Raw genomic sequence first — 18,628 nt, 5'->3', positions numbered from 1 at the left:
CTCCCATGAATGTTGACACATGAATCAGAAGCAAATAATGAACAAGTTTGACATATTGACTCACTTTCTTTCTCCAGTGATAAAATGTCCATACATAAATTAGTAGTTAAAATGTATTTTTCAATTTCTATTTGAGGTTATTAAAGAGATCTTTGATGTTTTAAACGATTGTCGTTGGTATCGCTGCTTTTTTTGTTATTAGTTTCTAGAGAGTACAGATAAAATGTAACCATGTAACAGTATTATACATTGATTAATGAATTAATCAAATACCAATTGCATTTACTTTAATTTGGATTTTTCCTAACGCGCTTGAACAGTATAAATATTATTGTCCAACATGGAAAGAGCCTAGGCCGCCATCTAGTGGCAATTCGTTAATGTTACTTTTCAGGTCGACTGTAAATTAATATAGTTATTCAACAACACGAATTAACATAATTTGATTTTTAAATACTCAAATCTGAAAATTAGGTAAAAATAAAAACATTAAAAAAAAACGAGTTTAAATCCACCAAACAATCTCTGCGCTTCCGTCAAACTGGACACAATCGTAGACGAAGATGTTCAACAAAATGACAATGCTCACGTTTTGGGCAGCAATTTATTCAAACGTGCGCCTGAAAGTGTCATTATTATTTATTTGGTTTTATTATTATTATTATTATTATTATGTACAGCTGAATTTCATTAAATGACAACCATTTGTTTATTTATTTTCCGCGTCAAATTCAAATCGTCCTAAAATTGGCACGCTCTTTTTAATGGAAGAAATTTGCAGCAGGGGGAGCCCTCGTCCATTTGAGACGGGTTTGGCAGTACTTGTCAAGTGACGTCATGGAGTCGGGAGGCGGAGAAGCGTCGTGGAGTTTCGCCCGGTTGTCATTCCCCTGAGGAAAAAAAAAGAGGGTGTGAGCGAAATCTACCTGGCCACCGTCACCTGTACATGTTGGTCGTCGAATTTCACGTTTACCAAGACGCGAAACGCTGGCTTCCCTCAGGAGTAAGACGGAGAAGGCTTTACAGGTACGTTAGTGCTCGGGGAATGTCGTAGGGAAAAGGCTGGTTTCGGTCGCAACCAAAACAAGTCCACCAGCCCCGACTTAACTTGGAAAAACATATTGAGTTTTACGTCTGGCTTCGAAATATTAAGTTTAAATCTACCAAGAGTTCCAAATGCGAGAGAACGCTTTCAGGAAGGAACAACCCGCGAGCTTCGGAAGTTTCCTTTTCAGCCAAAGTTCAACGAATGCCCTACGTTATTGCGACAGGTTTGAAACATACCTAAACAGACGGCCTTGAAATGAAGTTCGAATGCGACTTCATTTAATGATTTGAATTTCTGCTGTATTCTGTATAGTCCTCAACATGCACGTGACTTGTCAACCCCTTACCTGCTCTATTCTTCCCCACTACATTACAAACTCAAATATATTAACAGCTTGGGCTGTATAGTAATAACTGCCTGACTGGAATTGTTTGGATAAACAGGTTCAACCTAGCTGAGATGAGCTAATGTTTCCCAATATTTAATAAGCCAAAGGCACATATTTTACATTGAGAGAAAGTCTCACAAACAAAAATGTCACAAAAAAGTGGATGAACAGGTTAATTTTGTACCTGCTGCCATCTAGTGGAAATACCTTTAATTTTTCTGCCTGACACTATATGTGGTTGACATAGATTAATAAAGATACATTATTGGCTATAAATGAGTCATTTTCAGAGCAATTCAGTGGAAATGAATCATTTAGATTAGGGATAGACCCATTTTTGGTCGAGCCGGTAACAAATTTGAAATTTTTAAACTTTATTTACTGTAGAAAACAATTTTGAGTTATTTACTCGTTCAAGTTTTCATTTAACTTTTTGAGACTGAAGTTTTTGTTGTAAAAATAAAAAATGTTTGTGATTTTAAAAACAAAAACATCTACATTATTTAAATCTGGGAAGAAAAAGAAACATGATTATTATTATTTTATTTTATTTGCTGCACACTGGATGGTGGCACACTGATGTGCTGTGAACAATAATTGACTTGACTGTTTAATGCAACTTGGCAGCGGATTTATGTCTTTCTTGGTATCTGTTTATGTTTCAGGATGCCAAGAAGATCCTGACTCGCAGCACCAGGATGAGCGTGACGTCATGGTTTCTGGTCAGCAGCTCAGGCACGCGCCACCGGTTGCCACGGGAGATGATCTTTGTTGGCCGGGACGACTGCGAGCTAATGCTGCAGGTGTGTGTGTGTGCTAATGTGTGTATTTTTGGGAGCGAAGGCTCACCTAGGTGATGCTGAGGTTGACACACCAAACCGCAGCAGAGTGTTAAATGAACGCTGCCCGCCTCCCTGTATAATCTTTTCATAAATGATTACAACGGACCCTGTGATGTGTGACGGGGCAACTAGTTGCATGAATGTGTCAAACACACCAGGCGCAGGCTAGTGTTATTATAGTTTTGGAATTTTCATTTTAGTTAATTTTTATTTCGTTTTGATTTTTATTTATTTATTTTGTAAATTGTAATTAGTTTTCAGGGTGGTTCTGTTAATTTTTACTAGTTAGTTTCAGTATTATTTTTTGTTTTTTTCCATTTATTCATTTATTTATTTTTTATTTTTTTATGTGTATTTATGTGCACAGAGGTGGCAAATCCAGGTCCAGAAAGTTAAAAACCCTGCCACAGTTTGGCTTTAGCCATTGATGCTAGCCAGCTAGCTACCACCTGGGGTTAAAGCCAAACTGTGACGGTTTTTACTTTCTGGACCTGGATTTGCCACCTCTGCTTGTGCGTAATATTTAATAAAAACCATGATAAAATGAGAAAAGTAACTAAATTCTTACCTAGCGTTGCATTTCGTTGTCATCTCGGAGCAACATCAGCTGAAGGTGCTTTTCTATTGGCTGCTGCTAGATGACATCATTTCTGTGTGACACTTTCAAATGCCCTTATTCCGGTTAAATAGATATACTTAAAACCACATTTAAAATCATCCCCAAAGGCTCATGCCTTAAAATGAATTACCAAAGACTAAAATGAAGGACATTTTTGCTATAATCATAGTTAGTTTTACTTAGCTTTGTAAACATAAATTGTAGTTTGTTATTTATTTTTTTAAATTTTTTTTTTAAGCTTTTTCGTTTTTATTTTATTCATTAAAATAACCCTGGCGCAGGCTCCCAGCATGCATTGCGATTGTGACATTGTGTAATGCTCTTAAATGTTCAATCAAACTCAGTGTTCAGTGGGGAAAAAAATCCCCCTTTAAAATGGTGTAGTTGTTTATTTAATGTTATTTTTAAGCGTTGCTTTACTCAGCACAAAAGCCCCTAAACTATTTAACGGTTTAATTCTTGAAATATTTTCCGTAGCTCTTCATAAGTGCGATACTGAGAGAATCCTGTTTGGCATGAAAATGGTATCAAATAACGCTTGCATGTTTGGAATTACCCAGACAACTGTCAGCGAGTATCCAAGTCGGACTAGCAATTAGAACACATACTGTATCTCCCCTTTTGTCATTGGTCTCGAGTTCAATGGCCTATTTGCTGTTTCCTAGTGCCACAGTTGAGACATTCTCTCTGCTCAAGCAGTGCAAAAGTGATTTGTCTTCAAACAGTCAGAGGCCCAGAGTAAGGAATGTGTCAGTGCTGCTGCACTGTTAACCTAATCAAGTAGGTAAACTGTTTCATTAAGTCCTCCGCCTCAGGCCAGCAAGCAAGCCATTCACCAGAAAGTTGAAAGCGCAGATAGGACAACACACACAATCCACATCGGACCCGCTGTTTCTATCCAGATAAAAGGCCCGTTGAAGGGTGTAAGCGATTTTGCCTGCTCGTGATTTTTGTCAGGCAGAGGCCCTGAGTGGTTAATGAGCGGCAAAATGAAAGTACATCAGTCCCAATCTCTCGCTCGGTTTGCATACACAGTAACGGGCGAAGAAGTATTGAGACAGAAGCACATTCTCAGGATATCAGCAAAAGTCTGGAAGAGTCGTATTCCAACATGGATCTTCTTACTGTGTGGCAGCCGTGTTAAACCCGATTCCAGCTCATTTCAATTGATTTAATTGCCCGTAATGGAAATTCCTTTGTCCTTTGCAGTCCCGAAGTGTTGACAAACAGCACGCTGTGATCAACTATGACCCAAATGCAGATGAACACATGGTGAAAGATCTGGGCAGCTTGAACGGGGTAAGTAAGTCGAGGCCACCTCCGGCCAGAGTGATAGGTCCGGCATACAGTCTCCGGTCGGGTACTGTTCCTTAAAAGGAAAGTCGACCTTAAACATTTCTTGACAATAATATGTTAAATGTGATCTCACTAGTCTAAACATTACATTCTGATTAATATTACATTTGTGAAATGAGTTATGCAGCAAAATCCAGCCTTTATTTTTTTTTACACATCTCAGAAGGCGGCCATTTTGCCACTTGCTGTTGACTGAAGATGACATCACAGTTGCGCAAGGCTCAGGCAATGACCAATCACAACTCACCTGTTTTCTGAAGCTGAGCTGTGATTGGTTGTTACCCGAGACTTGTCATTTTCACTCGACAGCAATTGTCAAAATGGCTGCCTTCTGATATTTAAAAGAACTGCTGGATTTTGCTGCTTAAATCGTATTTCACTAACATAATATAAATCAGAATACCAAATTTAGACTAGTGGGGCCGCATAGAACATATTATTGTCATATTATTGTCAAGAATTCTTTCCTTTAACCACAAAATGACAGTTATGGTTTGGACAACTGTAATCAAGTGTCTTTTCTAAATGTCCTCCCCTGTCTCCTGTCTGCTGCTTCATTATCCCCAATGAACTCAGAATTGAGTGTTCAGAGATGTTGCTCATTGTTCTCCCAGTGAGTGTCACAAACTAATCAGAGCATAGCAGTGTGAGGACCTGAAACAGTAATTCAACATGACTTCAACAAGTTCCATGCTCCCTCCTGACTACTGTTGTCATGCAAAATTTCATCAATGAGTAGTTTTTGCGAAATATATCATCATTTACAGTTTCAGTGCACAGTTACACTGTAGTTGAATGTGGTTTCACTTTTATGTTTGTCACTGCTCTTGCGTAAGGACATAATCTCATCAGTTTCAATGTATCACTGGATTAGCTTTCAATGGGAAGAACGCCAATTGCAAAGCACCTTATGGCATCTGGGCTAACGCATGAGTGAGCAAGAAGCGCTATCATATCTGCTTTAAGTGTTTATTTACGTATGTGGGGTTTTCTTCCAGACTTTCGTGAATGACCTCAGAATTCCGGACCAGACGTACATCACCCTCAAGCTTTCAGATGTCATCCGCTTTGGTTATGATATCCTTTAAAAAAAAAAAAGAAGGCCTCTTTAACCTCAATGATGTATCTCACCAGTTGAAGTTAGTTTAAATGTGTTGTATTTCATGGTACTCTTCCTGGCTTAAGCCTACTGCCCAGGCTGGAATGAGGCACCAATCGGCTTCTGCTTGCGTCACCAATATTCAACATTTTCCCTTTGTTGGCCTCTGCCTACGTAGGCATGTTAATCCCTTGTGGTTTTCCAGTCAGGCGTTTTAGATTATTGTCAAATGCAAACTGAAAATCTCCTGCACCCTTTGACCCCATCCTCACAGTTGAAAGCTTGTGGGAGGTGGAATTTAATTTAGATAACATGGCGGAAATTGAATACGCCACACGTGGCATGTGGCGTTGAAACTGCTTTTCAAAAATGACTTTATTTTCTGACATACGACATTGTACACTTAAAGTTCAAATGCCATAAAGTCTGTTCGTTTATGAACAAATGTTTGAACAGGTGTGGATGTCGTTGTTCTACTTTAACTGCTGCCCACATGCTCATGTATATATCCTGGAGAAGAGTCAACACAAGGTGCCAGAGGAGGCTCTTAAGGTAAGGAGGTTTTTAGACGAGCCTTGTTAAAATGTTTGTCATTCGTGAAACATACATGCAATCATAAATTTGCTTCGAATATGAACAATCAATCCCAAGTTGTTCATCATCTTGTAGCTTGAGCAGTTCTTCACATCCCGTTTCCCTTCTCGCACTCTGCTCAGCATGAGAAGTACACCAGCCAGTTGCAGCTCGGTCTCAAAGCCCTGGAGGCCCGCGTGAAGGTCAAGCAGCAGGTTCAGAGCCCAGAGAAGAGCAAAGAGGCCATTTCCATTGCCAAGCTACCTCAGAAGGGCGACCGCAAAGCCCTTTCACTTACAGGTATTAGCGAGCCCTTACACCAGCTCTCATTACAGTTAGCTGCTTTGGAAACAGTTATTCAGGTTGCATAAGCGGAACTGTTTTTAGTGGAATTGATTGAAACTCATTTGAGCATGAGGGCTGCTCTCGCTGACTTGAATCGCTGTGTTGTGTATACGGGCCCGATCGCTTTGTATGAAACCTTTTCTGAAATGATGTTTCTAAGTGTGTTGTCGGTAAAGAAATAGACTTTCTGCACAAGTTGACTTAGCAAAGTGAAGTCGCAGGAGGGGTGAAAAGGTTAAGACCAAGTTCTTATCTTTGTCAGCCATGTCTGTCAGCTGACAAGGAGGCCTTTTTGGATGCACGCCCATTAAGGTTCTTAAAGCTGTGTATATGGGTTCTGGTGCCAGTTCTTCACATGGGCACGTGTAGCTGATGTGGGACTTCAGCGTTCTTCTCATGGCGCCATCTAAGCTTCTGTTAGCTGCACGAATCTTAACAAATCCTATTTTACAACATAAGAAAAAGTTCAAGAATTGTCAGAAAAGGAAGCTCCTCCAGCTGTTCACATTTTTTCCTGCTCCATAATAACCCCTATGAGATCAGAGTTGTGCTTAAAATAGTTTGCGAACATCCTCATTGACAAACTTATTCTCACAAACTTCTCATTGACTCCAAATATGAACAAATATAAAAGCTCTGGAAGTGGCACTTTCATGTTTTGGTATTTTTGTTTAGTTTTGTGTGAGTTAGTCACTTAGACAAATCTGGCCTGACTCTGTCTCAACTTGAAAGAGAGCTATAAATATCTTTTCTGTGTTCTCCTGCGTGTTTTCCCATCCAGCTGCTCAGGATGTGGAGTTTGTCCAGTCCTGCCGCTGTCTGCAGGGCGAGACACTGCACATTTACAGGGTGTGACTCATTAAAGCATTAAAGAAATAGTACTTCTTTTGGAAAACATGACTTATTTTGACAAAGTAAAAGTGGGAAACTTTTCAATTGAATAGAGACCAGAAGAAAGTTCTTACATATAATGGAGCAAATCTAAATTGAGTCTGAACCTGCATGTATGTTTAAAACCTTTAACAAAAAATATTTTTTTATTTTTGAAAAAAAAAAATACAGTATATCATTGGGAGGTTTGTTCAAAAACATTCAAACTATTCTCTATTTCATGACTTGAAAATTATGCAGAGCGCCATTTGCATAATCATTTGGAAGGCAGTGTATGAATGGAATGTGATGACATCCACCACACACGTGGCTGAAGTGCAGTATCTGAGTTCAAATAAAAGCACCCTGGGTCCGTGGTCTGCCATTCATTTATTTATCAGAGCAGAGACTCTTTTTGGATGGAAGATTCCTTAATTTAGAGACACAATAGTTATTCATTATACTGTATTCTTCTTCTGCTTTGAAGATTAGGATTAGCTTCATCCCCTCTTGTATCAGGATTATCTTTATACGGCATGCATGATAGCATCTGTGTCAGATGGTTGAACCTTTTTATCCCCATCATGTCACACAATTGTTGTAACAAGATTTTGAAAACCATTAAAAGACAAAAAAACATTTTTTCCATTTCCTATGCATGAGTCTATCTGCGAGGCTAACACTTTGTGTTTGTCATTTAGGTGCTACAGATACACCGATATCCAAGCCAACTCCTCTTTATGGCCAGCCATCCTGGTGGGGAGAGGATGAGGATCCAGCCACTAAAATCCACAACCGGAGCGGAAAATCTACTGACCTACAGACTCCAGGTCTGAGAATATATATCACAAGTTTGTCTAACTGGGTTTCTTTTTTTAAAATGTATTTATTGAATGCATCTGCAAATTCGAACCTAATTAAATTTGACATGCTTTTCTGTGGCATCACTATCCGTGCCCTTTGTGGGTCACTGAAAGATGGGATAATGTGCCCAAGGCACATCTCTGGCTACCAGTTGTGGAATGTGAGCCAGCTCTTACCATGCCAGGCCAATGGGCAGTGCCTGTCTGCCTCGTGATGGATTATGACCCTGTAAGCTGCTGAAGGGGTTTGGAAGCTTGATTGTTAGCCTCATATTGTGCAGCAGTAACAGAGATTAAATGAGCTGTTTTGGGCTGCATTCAGCAACTTTGTAAAGTATCAATGGTTTTCTCTTTTGGTGATTATATATGTTGATATCCCTATTGGCTAACGTTCGAGCAGGCGGGATGTGCCCTTCAATGAGCCATTTGATTGAACGTGCCAGTTTAATTCAAACATATATTTTTGGACTTGTTTCCAAAAGGCTCAAAACAAGAATTTGAATATGCTTGTTTTGTTTGTCTTTGGTCAGTTCTGAAATACAGTTTGGACTACAGTGCGTTGAACCATAATTAATGATATTATTTGCTGTATCTCATTCTTGCCACCAGAATCTGGTAAAGACGTTTCCAGATATGAGCTCAGCAGTTCTTTGTCCGACAATCAGGGCAAGTCCATCTTCTCCTACCGCCAGGAGCCCAGCTACTTCGAGATCCCTACAAAAGAGGTCCAGCAGCGACTTTCCAAAAAGCCAGAGTTGCAAGTTCAGGAAGTCCCCACAAAGGACACCCAAGATCCCTCCGACCAAGTTCCATCCACGCCCACGCCTCCTGTGGTTCAAAGTCATGCATCTTTCACTATCGAATTTGATGAATGCACCCCCGGCAAAATGAAGATCAAGGACCACGTCACAAAGTTCTCGTTTCGTCAGCAGCGTAAGACTCCTCCTCCTGAGGCTGTGACCACGCCCACTGAGGTGATTTCAGCTGAAAGTAAGGTTGCTGACTGGCTGGTTCAAAGTACTGCTACTAACCTGACGAGGAGAAGGTCACAGGGTGAAAATATCTTCAGTGACAACAGTGATCCGTCACTTCTGAAGACAACCAAGGGTGAGTACAAAAGATGTCTCATTCATTGCCATTGACGGCTATAGACGTCAAAAATCCTTTTTAATTGGGCTGGCAGAAACTTTTTCCTTATGTTCTTTCATCAGCAGCAAACCGCTATGAAAACAGCGTTGGAATTGGTTCAGAAGGTCCCCCAATCAATGAGCAGACTTTTCTACAGTCACAACCTCCCATTCACTCCCAGAATTCACTGCAGCCACAGAGAGCCTCCCCTCCTCAGCGCTTCACTGACTCCGACCAGCCCTCCTCCTACTTTCCCCCACAGTCTCAATCCGGTGCTGGCAAGGCAGATCCTCACCGAGCGTTTGTCATCGAATTTTATGATGAGCATTCTGATGACAACCCCAGAAGGAAACGTTCCCAGACCACCCCATCGGAGCCTCCGAACCTCAGAACCCAGCTGGAAAAGGCCAGGAAAAGCTCAAGTCCAGCTGGTGAGAAGCAAGTCCAGCCTGCAGCCGGTAGTACTCCCCCATCCCAACGGTACACGATTCCCCTCAAAGCGCATGCTACCACTGGGTCTCACAGAGCTGGCTCCCTGCGACGGGAAAAGACAGAGGAGCGAATTAGCACCGGCTTTTCATCACGGTCCTCATCCGCCGTTTCTGCAAGGCCTTTTAGCAGTGTGGGCCGAAGATCCAAACTGGCAAAGGAATTTACTACTGAATGGCTCAGACAAAGAGACAAACAGACAAAGCAGACATCTTCTCCTAACGAGGAGAAAAAAGCATTTTGTCCACCAACAAAACCTGAAACTGAAACATCAGTCGTCTCAAAGCCTGATCAGACTTTCACCAGCCCTCCTGGAGTTGATCCTTCCCTTCTACCCAAGACTTCCTCTCCTATCCACCAGCCCGTTCCCCTCCAGGTGCCTAAGATGCCACTCATGTTTCCGAGTGGAGAGGTCAAGGTGACCCATGGCGGCCCGAGAAATGTAGAAGACGACACTTTGAGTGAGGCAGGAACCTACACAATTGATGCAGATGTCCCAGATAAGGAGCTTGAAGAGGCACGAAACAAGATTGATAAGGCAAGTTTTCTATACTTGTGTATGCACCACTGTTGTGGATTTCCTTTGCAGAGTAAAACCCACCAGACCACGTTTGCTCTCCAAATTGAACAGGATTAAGGTCCCTCCCCGGAAAGGGAACCATGGATTTTGGCAGCCCCGATTACTCACATGTAATGCTTTGTTCCAGGTGTTTGGTGTTGTTGAGAATCCAGAGCGAACCAACCACAGTGAAGCAGATACATCAGCAACATTTAGGCCTGGTATTGTTGAGGGCAGGGATCAGCATAGGCAGAGTAGCAGTGGGGAGGTGAGGCGGAAGGTAAACCCTCCTGCTCGGATTTGAGAGGGGTGGGTGGGACAATCAAGTTTTTCATTATTTTAAAATCAGGCCAGTTAATTGGGCCTCAATCTGTCTTTTGATTCCCTACATTTCTCTCTTCTCACACACTTTGGGATATTCATGGTTTGATTTAATCTAGCATGGTATAAAAACAAATCACCAAACTCCAGACAATGCATTAGGGTCACCTGCACCATCTGATGTCCAAAAGAAGTTTAAAAGTACCATTCTCAGTTTGGATTGACTGTTGAAGGGGTATTAATCCAACAATGTTTATTATTGTTGTTAAAGTTGTATGGAACTTGCAATATCACGCAACTTATTTATTTATTTATTTATAATATAGTTACGGTTACCAAAATAGTTAAGAAGGTATATTTACAAAAACACAAATTGCAACTATAATTAAAAAAGAAGGAAAAAAAAACACTTCTCTCGCTATGTCAATCAAAACTGAGCATTATCTTTAAAAATGTTTTTAAAAAGATACTGAATTGAACTCTTGTAGCGGAAGTCATTAGCATGTGCAATTGTACCTAATGTAACTGTATAATACTGTATGTTTTGATTCCATTGTGTTCCTCATCTTTGTTTGTTCACCATTTAAACAAAAAAAAAAAACAGCTGTGCTTTATCTGAGTATTTTACACCCACAATAAGTTGTTTTCCGCTACGCAGGTTCCGATAGCAGGTGCAGTGATGCAGGGCGCTCCAAAATGGATGTCTTGCTGGGCGAGCTTAGTAGACGTGGAGTCTGGTCCGTCGTCTGGCCACTTTGATAGGCCCTCCCAGATGGAGCTGTCAGGAACCGGTAAGATACCTGATGAAACATAAATCTATTTGAAATGATAATAAGCTGTCCTGATGAATATGAAATTTATTTTCTGTTGTAAAAAATGTGTGTTTAATATGCAAACATGCATTAATAACTGTTTGACTGTAGCACGGACCACAGTCATGGCCAAACTCAGCCAAAATCATGACGGCGTCGACTCCGAAGTTCCAAGAGCCCGGGAGAAGAGTGACGTTCCAGCTCCCAGCATTCATATTCAACATGATCCACATTCAACATTTGATGTAGAGGAAAGCATCTTGGTGGCCGCCGACTCTCATGATGGCGTTCATAGATTGTCTGTGCAGGATGACGTGGAGCCTGATAGTCTGAGTGATGCCAGCAAGTCTGACGATGGCTCCATCGTAGAGCAGCGGAGGAGGCCGCTTTCAGACACAGGAAAGAGACAAAATAAAGAGGAGGTCACACAGTCGGACAAATCCAAAGCATTCTACATTGATTCAGAAGATGACACCCCCGAAACAGAATATGGAGCCTCAAATGAAACAAAGACTGAGAAAAAACAATCTCCCAAAACCTTCTCAACAGCTACTTTGACCAAGCGGAGAGGGAGCCAGGAGTCAGGAAAAGTCAGGCCCAGCATGTCTGTTCCTATTCTGGGCCAGGAAACACAGAGCTCTGAGTCCAAGGACTGCGCAATATCCTCTTTAGTCAGACAAGAGAGCTTCAACACGGAGCAGCCGAGCAGCGCCAGACTGCCCAACATCTCCTCTCACAGAGACCCTGATCCGGATTTATTCCAGCCAACCTGCAGCCAGGACACTCATTCTTTCCTCAAAGAGACTGAGGATGTCCTAGCTGTTCTGGAGGCCAAGATCCAAGCAGGCCAATCAGGGACCACCCCTTCTCCCGTACCAGACTCCCTCTCAGGGGAGTCTGATGTGGATTCCTCCAGTACACTCAGTCAGCAGAGCACTCAGACCAGATCCAACCCGCTGACTAAAAAACCTCTGGCGAGAGGTCTCCAAAGGGAGACATCTTCGGGCAGTATTTCTAATCCCTACTCAAACCACCAGTCTTCTGTTTTGAACCATCAGCATCTAGCAAAGACCGAGCCCCTCAGAAAACAGATTGGACTAAGGCGTAGTATCGGCAAATGCGGTTCTGCTGACCTGAGTGACGACCCTCAGAGCTCCAACGTTCGGTACTCTGATCAGGAATCAAACTCCACACACACACAAAGAAAATACACTGTGCCCATTCAGCGGGATGATATTAAGAGTTCAAGGGTGACCCAAACTTTGACCCGTGTCAACAGCTTTTCAGCACCTAGACCTACCCGGGCCTCCATGCTCCGGCGAGCCCGCCTGGGCGAGGCCTCCGACAACGAGACCACAGAAACGGACAGGCTCTCCCAGGAGGCGGCTAATGTCCCTGCTAAAGAAACCAAAAAACTCTCCAGGTGGGATATGCTGGCTATGCCTCGCCGGCGGGCAAGTTCCTTCCACACAACCAGTGACACGGAGAGCTCCTCCGCCCCGCAGTGGGCAGGAAAGAGCACAGCATTCCCAAACCGTAACGCAGAGTCTGGAAGCGGCTCCGTTCACAAGACATCTGCTCTTGGGTCCAAACCTGGCGAAAGGCCGCTGAAACCCTCACTCACCAGAACACCAATCACCCGTGGACGCTCCAGTAGTGCCAAATATACCAGCAGCACAGCAAGTGAGTATAATTTAAAAAAAAAAAGTAATTAGCCCTATATGAGAATGTGGATGTTGACATTCACTATCAAGGTAGTTCATAAACACTTTTTAGGGTCATTCAGTGTCAAGATGCACACCCTCTAATCTGTTTTTAATTTTGCGGGGTCTATTTTTACTGCCAGAAACATGAATAGGCAGTTAAAACAGTGGACTCAGGATTTTCAAAAATAGTACTACCGGTATATGCAAAAGCTTATTTTTTTTAGTGAAGGAGTTTAATCATCAAAGCTTTTATTGGCTCAGAATGGTAATTAAAGGTGATTTCTCGTCATCATGTTCCCACATGGCCAACCAATAGCCTGAAGTAGGAGGTCCGAAATGTTCATTTTGTCCCTTAGCCATGTTTGGAGCCGTCCTGTATCCCCACCAAAGGCCTCACTAAACTCACTAAAAGTGCCAAATATACCAGCAGCACAGCAAGTGAGTATAATTTTAAAAAAGTAATTAGCCCTATATGAGAATGTGGATGTTGACATTCACTATCAATGTAGTTCATAAACACTTTTTAGGGTCATTCAGTGTCAAGATGCACACCCTCTAATCTGTATTTAATTTTGTGGGTCTGTTTTTACTGCCAGAAACATGAATAGGCAGTTAAAACAGTGGACTCAGGATTTTCAAAAATAGTACTACCGGTATATGCAAAAGCTTATTTTTTTTAGTGAAGGAGTTTAATCATCAAAGCTTTTATTGGCTCAGAATGGTGATTAAAGGCGATTTCTCGTCATCATGTTCCCACATGGCCAACCAATAGCCTGAAGTAGGAGGTCCGAAATGTTCATTTTGTCCCTTAGCCATGTTTGGAGCCGTCCTGTATCCCCACCAAAGGCCTAAGTGCATTTAAACTCACTAAATACATAGCAGAGTTCCCAAATATGATGATAAATCAGTTTAACCCCAACAACACAAAACATTTATAAGATATGGGCCCCCAAATGTTAACAGAAAAAAAGTCCACATTTAAAGGGTTAATATCTCTAAAAATATTACACTTATGCTACTTGTAAAATCATAAGTGCAGATTCTGATAGACCAGCAATTTACAGGTCTGTACATACCTTAAAACAAAAGCATTGGGGCCTGCAAATATGGTCCAAATTTTGTGTGTAAGTTGCGGATCTCAAAAGTGGGCATGACACCCAAACTTTGAAGGGTCGTAACACGAAAAACTTTTTAACTAGGAGGCTCAAACTTCAGATTCTTCCTTTCGACAGGAAGGAATTGATTAAATAAAAATCTGGCAAATTGAAGAGGTGTGGGATTTGTGTGAATTGACACGGAATGTACCTAAGCACTTTTTGAGGCACATTTATTTTGACACAAGAACAACATTGAATTACAGAATGTATTTGATTATTATATTTATATTCCAGTAATACAAAAAAAAATGCTATGAAAATGAACACCTATGCAAAATGTGACTCCTGAAGTGAATATGCCAGCAACAATGTTAGTATGATTGAATGATTTTCCCCCTAAAATGCGATATTTCTTATCATTTCAAATATGTCGTTATTGGTTGAGAGACCAGAACTTGGGACTTCAAGGTCTGAACCAGCGATGAATTGGTTTGGTTCTTTAGAGGTTTTTAATTGATATCTCATTAATGATGTCTCTACTCAGGCAGTATTTTTTTTTTTTAATGAAGCTTTATGTGGGAACGGATCTAATACTTTTACTAACAATAATAACACCTACATTCATCTGCACAATGAGCGCCACTAAGACTATTTACATACTGCTGGGAAATTGATTCTAAAAGGTGCGTTCAAGCTCAATAGTGTTCTCGTCTGGATTCAGCTGCTGTGCTGTGGAAGTACTGTATAACAATTAGCTCATTTCTCATATTTATGACTCAGCAATATAGAAGTGAGCACTTCCACACCACATTTTTCCTCATTTGTGGCCAGAGGCGGAGCCAGAACTTTTTCAGTGTGTCTGTGAAAGGCATGAAAAGAACAAAAAATACTTCTCAGCCATGTTGATTGTGTGCTAAAGTGTGAGAGTGATTAATCTTGATTAGTTCTCACGACAAATATCAAATACTGGATTTCATTGCAATGAAAGCTGGCTGCCACCACTTAGCTCCGCCTCTGTTCATGGACCCCATGTGTCAAAATTTTCCCTTCGGCGTACTATGATGGAATCTGTTTGTCTCTCCCTCCTTTTTTTTTTTTGTCCCTTCACTCCTACTAATCCTCCATAACTCAAAACCAATTCATGCTGCCAAAGGCTCCCGGAGACGGCAGAAAGGTTGTGGCTATGCCTCCACGTCAGATGAGGAGTACGACTCCAATCAAAGCGCTCCTAAACACAAACGCTCCCAACCTTCCTCAGCCTCCCACAGTCCACACCGTCCGCCTCGGCCCCACCCGGTGGTCCCGCTGCAGCCCAAGCCCCGCAGCAAGGATTCTGAGGAGGAAAACCAGGATGAGGAGGGCCTGAACAACTGGTCCACCCACAGTGCTGAGATTGCACGGTAGGGAATGTCATTGCTGAAATTTTTGCATGGCAAATTCTGCTGCCCGCACATTCTCAAAGTCAGAATGGTCAAGTTTGCGCTCCCTCTCTGCTAGCTTGAGTCAAGACCTGGCCAAAGATCTCGCCATCTTGGCCCGAGAGATTCATGACGTCACAGAAGGTGACCCGCACAATTTGAGAGGGGAGAGTAGCGTACCCGCTTCTGCAGTGACAGTTCATGAAAAGGTAAGCAAACTTTCTCAGACCGGTCGCTGCTTTTAAAAAAATTTGTAACTCTCAAAGGGATTCTGATGTTGCTATAGCAGTGGTTCTTAACCTGGGCTCCATCAAACTCCAGGGGTTCGGTGGAACTTAAGACACACACCTGACTCATGTGATTTGTGATGATACACCCCGCTTGGCCATCTTGGCCGTGTGGCTGTCATGATTGTCCCTTCATACTTACTATGTTAAGCAAAAAAAGAAAGTGGCCGGACGAATATGTGCAATATGATTTCACTTGTATGACGGAACATCTGGTGTTCCACAGGGTTCAATTTTGGGGCCTCTGCTGTTTTCATTGTAACTGCTGCGCTGCCCCTGGGTTCCATTTTAAGAAAACAGTGCTTGTTCTAAAGTGCGCTATAAATATAGAGTTGAGTTCAGTGATAGGAGTCAGGGTCCTAACTGCAAGTTGAGCAATTCTAGTCCAGCACAACTAAAGAAACACTTCCTTAAGATGCATGGAGATGGGGAATACAAAAAGACAAACGTTCTGAATTTTAAGCGAAGAGATCCAGATTTAATGAAAAGGCTACTCTCATTGTTCATTTTGTTCACCAGTAAACCCTATACCTATGTCTTCAATTTTAAAAAATCATAATAAATAAGATTTTTTTAAATTATAAATTAAATGTAGTTAATAATTATTATTTGAATAAAAAACAATCATAATAAATGATTCCCCCCAAAAAAAGAATTAAATGTAATTAATTTATTTATTAATTAATTTAATAAAAACAATCGTAATAATAATTTAAAAATAATAATAATGTAATTAATTATTATGTGTTTTATTATAAATTTTTATTTTTCAATAAAGATGGGTTAATGCGCATATGAAACTGGTGGGGTTCACTACCTCCAACAAGATTAAGAACCACTGTTAGTTTTGTTGTTGTTGAACAACCTTCATTCTCACCCACCCTCATTCCGCAGCTTGTTCAGCGTATCCCAGAGATGGGATTGAACTATCAGAGAGTCGCGCCAAGTTCTTCTTCACCAGCGGAACCTTCCCTTCACTCAAGTGACCAGGATCTGGACGCCACACTGCAACCTCACAGCAGATCGGAGGTCGGACACGACGCCACGCGTCACTAAAAACGTCTGACGTGAGCCGTTTCCGATCATCATAGATTGCCTTCTGGTTTGCGCAGGTCACCTTGGAGGACCCCATGCTGAACCCGGTGTCGCAGGTCATCATGGCCATCAGAGAGAACACGGAGCAGCTTTCTGAGAAGATCAAGTACGATTCCTTGAGAGCACAGGCCATGCATGCAATTTGTAGACCTTGTTTGAAGCTTGTTGCTTTGCTGTGTTCAGGGTGCTCTTTCATGACCGGATGGATGTTTGGGACCAAATTGAAGCTGAAGATCATTTGGACGGTGATGGGCCTGTTGTCAAAGCATCCAACAAGGTATGGGTTATTTTCTTTATTTGAATTATTACTGTTGACAAGCTAAGGTCAAATCACATGTGTATGTTTCAGGATGTTACATCTATTTTGAAAGAACTAAGGAGAGTTCAAAGACAACTTGAGGGTAAGCAAGTCAGATCAGATCCAAATCTGAAAATTTATCATCATAATTCACCAGATAAATTTGTATTTTTCGTCGCAGTCATCAATACAGTCATGGAGCCCAGTTCAGACGCTCGGTCCTCTGAACCCGAGGTCACCACCTCTCTAGGGGGTCACTCTTCCAGACCTGCGACCTCACGGGACTGGAGAACGGTCCACTCGGCCTCTAGGCGAGGAGGCGGTCCGAGGCCCGGGGAGAGCGTGCGGAGGGCCGCCGTGACGCCAGAAGATCTCCGAGAAGGACGCTTGGTTTGACATCCGCGTCCGCTCAGCCTTGACGTCAAAACACAGGTGTCACACGTGGAAGGCGGGAAGTGAAATTGAGCAGGGTGGAAAGTGGAAGTGATACACGTACAAAACACCACAGAGATGTCCAACATAGTAGCACAGTCTGAGAAGAGGACTTGGTGAAATGGTTTCATCATCAAATGACCTCAACACTACTTGATTGTGTGTGTTATTTGCCAGTAATTTGACCAATTCAAGTGACTGTTTTTTTTTAAGATAAATGAATTGGTGGCATTAAAACTAACTAAAAAGCCCCTGGGATGAATCACCTCAGGGAACACACCTTAAAATTCATTTTGTGTTTTCCTTCACAGATGTTCTTTCATGTCTATGTATTTTCACCAGATTTATACAAGAATGTCAACTATTTATATTTTGTCAGGGACATTAGAGGACACTACAATCAGATCTTTTTTTTTTTTCAATTCCTTCCATTTGAATAAAAGGAAGGTAACCAAATAAGTGACTGTAAAACCTCTGATGTAATGCATGAAATGTGCTGTTGTTTCTGTGCAATTTGGAGCGGTTAGCCAAGCCTCTGACTGTTCCGGGGCTTTTTGCACTACAAACATTACACACGTCAACGTTTCACCTGTGTGACAGCGAGACGAAGGTCGGTTGATGGTCTTCCGCTTCCCGGTCCAAGTTACATGTGATTGTGATGACGTTGTTACAAGTGCCACTAAGATGTGTTAGGATGCTTCTTGCAGCCCAAGTGCAAGCTGTTTACAAGTGAATGTGTGACGCGTTGCTGCTAATCTGCTTTGATGGGATAGTTGCTTTTAATCCCGACCAAGTTACAAAGCTGAAATGTAAACGGTGTGCCAATCTGTTCTGTTGCTAAAGAATCACATTGGCATGCGCTTGTTTTATGTTTGGTCATCGTGTCAAGTAATTGTGAGGGTCTTTTTTTTTTTTTTTTTTTTTTAATAAATTGAACTAGCAAATATGACTGACTTGTTATTGTTTCTGTTCCACGCAATAAC

General features: G+C 41.7%; 1 protein-coding gene across 5 annotated transcripts; it reads left to right on the top strand.

Annotated features, from left to right (window-relative positions):
* Nucleotides 1–840: 840 nt before the first annotated feature.
* cep170ba (centrosomal protein 170Ba) lies at nt 841–18,594 on the top strand. Of its 5 annotated transcripts, none has more exons than XM_077555352.1 (19): nt 841–1,026; nt 2,102–2,239; nt 4,107–4,196; nt 5,252–5,332; nt 5,848–5,904; nt 6,069–6,225; nt 7,842–7,970; nt 8,613–9,110; nt 9,218–10,158; nt 10,328–10,459; nt 11,159–11,291; nt 11,424–12,995; nt 15,269–15,515; nt 15,613–15,742; nt 16,715–16,849; nt 16,933–17,021; nt 17,099–17,192; nt 17,265–17,316; nt 17,395–18,594. In XM_077555352.1, the coding sequence occupies exons 2-19, from the start codon at nt 2,135–2,137 to the stop codon at nt 17,607–17,609; spliced, it is 4,857 nt and encodes a 1,618-aa protein (XP_077411478.1). In that variant the 5' UTR covers nt 841–1,026; nt 2,102–2,134; the 3' UTR covers nt 17,610–18,594. The 5 variants fall into 5 exon arrangements, with proteins under 5 accessions (XP_077411478.1, XP_077411479.1, XP_077411480.1 ...); XM_077555353.1 differs by having other exon boundaries at nt 9,215–10,158; nt 10,328–10,447; XM_077555354.1 differs by having other exon boundaries at nt 9,215–10,158; nt 15,374–15,515.
* The last annotated feature ends 34 nt before the right edge of the window (nt 18,595–18,628 follow it).

Source organism: Vanacampus margaritifer, chromosome 1, assembly GCF_051991255.1.
Source record: "Vanacampus margaritifer isolate UIUO_Vmar chromosome 1, RoL_Vmar_1.0, whole genome shotgun sequence".
Taxonomy (NCBI): Eukaryota; Metazoa; Chordata; class Actinopteri; order Syngnathiformes; family Syngnathidae; genus Vanacampus; species Vanacampus margaritifer.
The sequence above is the reverse complement of the archived record's forward strand: the minus strand, read 5'-3'. Positions and strand labels throughout refer to the sequence as shown.

Bases quoted from the DNA above. Each gene is read 5' to 3' on its own strand.
- cep170ba (XM_077555351.1), top strand. From the start codon at position 2,135: ATGAGCGTGACGTCATGGTTTCTGGTCAGCAGCTCAGGCACGCGCCAC. The intron at 6,226-7,841 runs GTATTAGCGAGC...TTTGTCATTTAG, and splicing joins CAAAGCCCTTTCACTTACAG to GTGCTACAGATACACCGATA. The intron at 7,971-8,612 runs GTCTGAGAATAT...TCTTGCCACCAG, and splicing joins TACTGACCTACAGACTCCAG to AATCTGGTAAAGACGTTTCC.